The sequence below is a fragment of the Onychomys torridus genome, chromosome 14 (genome assembly GCF_903995425.1).
Source record: "Onychomys torridus chromosome 14, mOncTor1.1, whole genome shotgun sequence".
Taxonomy (NCBI): Eukaryota; Metazoa; Chordata; class Mammalia; order Rodentia; family Cricetidae; genus Onychomys; species Onychomys torridus.
Window position 1 is genome coordinate 54,595,018 of NC_050456.1, and position 4,458 is coordinate 54,599,475.

The window sequence follows — 4,458 nt, forward strand, 5'->3', positions numbered from 1 at the left end:
GGGACTACCAAAGGGTATCACTAGGCATAGTGAGGAGGAAAGAAAATGTTCATACTTCTGGGCATGGCGGCTTCATTGTGGTTCCAGCTACTCAAGAGACTGTAGCAACATACTCTTGAGCCTAGGAGTTCAGAGCCAGCCTGGGCTACACAGCAAGACCCGCTGTTTTTACAGAGTAGTAAGTCAACAAGAATAAATGTCTTTGCCGGAGAAAGAGCAGCCACAGAACAGGGATGTGTTAGGGTGGCTTTGAGCAGGAGATTGAAGGGCTGTGTGCTCCAGGGTGAGCGTCCTTTGTTGGAGACGGCCCTTCTTTGTTGTTCAGACCCCGCTGTGACTTAGGAACGGTCACTGAACTTGACATTCTCTTTTGCAGATCCCACTCACACTGACAGATGAACCGAGAATTGGACGGAAGAAGAACATGTTGAGGGCTCCTGGGAGCCGGTCAGAGGCTAAGCCTCCACGGTGCTGCCAGGGGTCCATAGTATTTTTTTACTGCCTCATAGTCCCCAAGGCCTTCAAGCAGAAGTGGCAGTAGATAGTTGCCTTCAGCCCAACCAGACTTTTACCAGGACAACAAGGAAACAGATCCCCTGGGTTTGGATGGAACTTGGCAGTGGGGACTCTTGCCTGATGCGTCCTGGCCTGTCAGAGTGTGCCTTCCTCTACCGGTCCCCTCCCTACCCCACTAGGTCCTCTCTGTCTCTCCTGCTGCTGCTCCCAGATGATATAAAAGAGGCTCTTTGGCTATTTGCATCTGGCTTTCGCTTCTTTTCCAGATTGAAGTATTAAGTTTATTTTCTTTTGTACAAGCTTCAGGTCCCAACACCATCCACCAAACTTGGGCTTCCCTTTTCCGAGAGTGTGGGGGAGGGGAGCCAACAGCACCGGTTCCCCAGGGGAAGCAAGGAGGCAGCTGCCATGGTACAGGCGCCTTTTGGAATTACTGACTTCTAAGATTAATAAAGTAATTCGATTTTTCTTTCCTTTTTTTCCCCCATTCACTAATTTCCCATCAACCAATATTCACAACCAGGGCTAAAATGGAAGCAACATTTCATTTTGTTTTGTATTTGACTGCTGGACAGTTTTTCAGTTTTCGTTTTAGAATGGGAGCTGTCAAGAAACTTAGAGCAAGTAGGAGCACCAGGCTAGTTCCCAGAGTAACCAACTCCGGCAATGGAGCTGGCTTGTCCTGCAGCAGGCTCATTCACTGGGGTCCTGCAGGGAGGTGTGAATGTGCGCAGTTATGCTCAGCCTCTCCACAGAGTTCCTCTGGGTGACTGCAGCACATTGCTTGCCTCCTCCATAGGTCTTCCCTCCAATGTCTGCTGAGGGTCTGGGCTTTCAAGAAAAACCCCCATAGGGGTTGGGGATTTAGCTCAGTGGTAGAGCGCTTGCCTAGCAAGCGCAAGGACCTGGGTTCAGTCCTCAGCTCTGAAAAAAAGAAAAGAAAAAAAAGAAAGAAAAGAAAAAACCCCATAGACAGTGTTGAAGTCCAAACAACAACAAAAAAATAACACCCAAGAAGACAGATAGGTCCTGTGTAGTAGCTCATGCCTGCCATCCCAGCATGAGGGAGGCAGGGGGATTGCCATGAGTTAGACACCAGGCTGGGCTGGGCTGTGTAGTGAGTTCAGTACCAGCCTGGAGGACAAGAGTCCTGAAACCTTGTCTCAACAAACTGAAGAGAAGTGGGCAGAGGGGAAGACAGAAAAGGGGCCTTTGTTTTCTTTGTAGTGTACAGCAGACGATGAGGACTCTGAAGAGCAGGCTAGAGAGAGGGTTTCCATGAAGTCCTGGGATCACCTTAACTGCCCACTTGACCCGAGTTGGTTAGACAACAGATTCTGACTCCTCCCTAGTCCCTCTCTGATGTTTAGAGTTGGAGAAAGGGTCTGGGAGTTCTCCACATACCAGTCTTGTAAAAAAGGAACGGGAGGGCATGAGCTTAGGGTTAGAACTTTCAGAGTAGCTGAGCGATTGGAGTTGCCCTTAGGCACCCGATCAGAACAAATCCTCAAGCTACATCCTCTCTGCCCGTCAGGGGCTGAAGCCAGACTCCAGTCTTGCCTCACCATAGTGCTTCTGGGTCATCCTTCTGGGTGCTGGGCTTGGCTATGAAACCAGATGGGCTGTTCCAGCCTCCCTCCCCCAACAGAGGCGTCCTCTCAGCCTTGCCGCCCTCCTCAAAACAAGTGTGTGCTTGTGAAGAAAGTGGCTCAAATGGCCCTGGTGCATGTGAGCAGCCGTGGAAAAGGAAGACTGGACCGTAAAGCTTCACCTGTGTTTGTGCCTGTCACGAGACATGAGCAGTGCCTGACATGAAAACACTTGGAATCACTGTGTTCTTTGAGGTTGTGTCGGGAAGCACATCTAGTTGCCTTGATTCAAACTAGCAGCAGGACCCTGGAGGCAGGGTAAGGGGGGCAGAAAGATTATTTCCCACATCCTTAAGGATGCTAGAAAGTACCTGAGTCTGATGCAGTGCACTGCTCCCCCAAAGGTAATCTAGGGGGGCAGCCTGGACCCTGTCCCAGTGGGAGCACACCTCTAGGTCGGTAACCTAAACTGGTATGTTTCATTTTTTTTAACTTTGTGTGTAGGTGTTTTGTCTGCACGTATGTCTGTGGACCGTGTGGTTGCCGTAGAAGCCAGAAGAGGACATTGGATCCTCTAGAACATGGGTTACAGATGGGTGGGAATCAAACCCTGGTCCTCCAGAAAAGGAGCCAGTTCTCTTAACATTTAAGCCCCAAATTGTACATTTCTACTGGACATGAGCTAATCCTCACACCTACTTAAGTTTGAGGATAACTGTCACAATTACTAGACTGTGGTACTTGGGCCAAGCGTGGTGGTGCATGCCTTTAATCCCAACACTCAGGAGGCAGACATTTGAAGCCAGCCTGATCTACATAGTGAGTTCCAGGGCAGCCAGAGCTATATTGTAAAAACCTGTCTCAAAAATAAACTGGTACTTGGAATAGCAGCAAATACCCCATGGCTGACATGCTGGCATGTTGCTTCCTACACACACACACACACATACATACATACATACATACATACATACACACACACACACACACACACACACACGCACACACGCACGCACGCACGCACGCACGCACACACGCACGCGCCAAGACAGCAATTCCACAACCAGGATTTCAAGCCAGGGACAGGGGCCATTAGTTGGGCATAAATAGAGCATGGAGACAGTCTTGGTGGGTGTGGTAGTTTGAAAGAAGTGGCCCCCATAATTTCATAGGGAGTGGCACTGTTAGGAGGTGTGGCTTTGTTGAAGTGGGTATGGCCCTGTTGGAAGTGTGTCACGGGAGGGCGGGGGTTGCTTTGAGGTTTCCTGTGCTCAGGATACCACCCAGTGTCTCAGTCTACTTCCTGTTGCCTGCAAGATGTAGGACCTACTCCTCCAGCACCACATCTGCCTGCGTGCTGCCATGTTCCTCATCATTATGAAAATGGACTAAACCTCTGAAGCTGTAAGCGAGCCACCCCAATTAAACATTTTTCTTTAAGACTTGCCGTGGTCATGGCATCTCTTCACAACAATAGAAACCCGAAGGCAGTGGCCAACCTCAGGAGTTGGGCTTGAACTCAGTACAGGGTTTGTACACACTCATATATCCTTCAACCTGAAGGCTTCAGCTTTGGTCAGAGGTAGCGCCTGTGCCTCAGTGATCTTCCTCAAAGTTGATAGTTTTGAAGAGCACTCAGACCCTCCGGAGGGTTTCTTGCTCTGCTGGCTCACTGCAGAGGCTACTATACATGAATGCTGAGCCACGGTGGAATTCGGCATTGCACTGGGATCTCTTGCCTCTAAAGAGGCCCACCATCTGAAAAGGAGTTCCTGGTTGGCTCTGATAACAGAATTTGCCTCATTGGGAACCATTTGCCACATGTGGCTTCTTTAATGCTCAGCGTGATTTGGAGGCAGAGGTGAGATTTCCAAAACTGGTCACTTGTATTATTTATATTGAATATACATTGCACATTTCTACACACAAGGGTGCACACCTTACAGTTGTCCAGAAATTTGATGGCCATGTTTCCTCTGTGTGTGTGTGTGTGTGTGTGTGTGTGTGTGTGTGTGTGTGTGTGTGTGTGAGACTATGCCTGACTTTTGATGGGTACCAGGAAGCCAGACTCAGGTCCCATTTGCACAACAGACACTTACCTCACTGGGCCATCTCTCCCCAGCCACAAGATCTCTATACAGTTTACACATCTAAGTCATTGTCTCTATGTTTGAGAACAATGCACCCTGCAAGAGGGAAGTGTGCCCAGACAGTGCAAGTGCAGTTTTCTCAGGTGCTAGAGGCAACACAGTGGACCCAGTGGATTCATGCTAAACAATGAGAGATGCTCTACCCGAATTCCAGTTATCTCTGGTAAGCAGATGCCAATGTGAAATTAAGCAAAGGACATGTA

The 4,458-nt window shown here is 49.1% G+C and overlaps 1 protein-coding gene across 12 annotated transcripts in view; it reads left to right on the top strand.

Annotated features, from left to right (window-relative positions):
* Ttll5 (tubulin tyrosine ligase like 5) overlaps positions 1-989 on the top strand; it is a 248,179-nt gene extending 247,190 nt beyond the window's left edge. For all 12 annotated transcript variants that reach the window (XM_036206323.1, XM_036206324.1, XM_036206327.1 and 9 more), the window contains one exon: positions 377-989. Coding sequence is in view for 3 of the 12 variants with exons in the window: in XM_036206325.1 (XP_036062218.1) it covers positions 377-399 (23 nt within the window). In the remaining 9 variants the exon portion in view is untranslated. The remainder of the gene's footprint in view (positions 1-376) is intronic.
* The last annotated feature ends 3,469 nt before the right edge of the window (positions 990-4,458 follow it).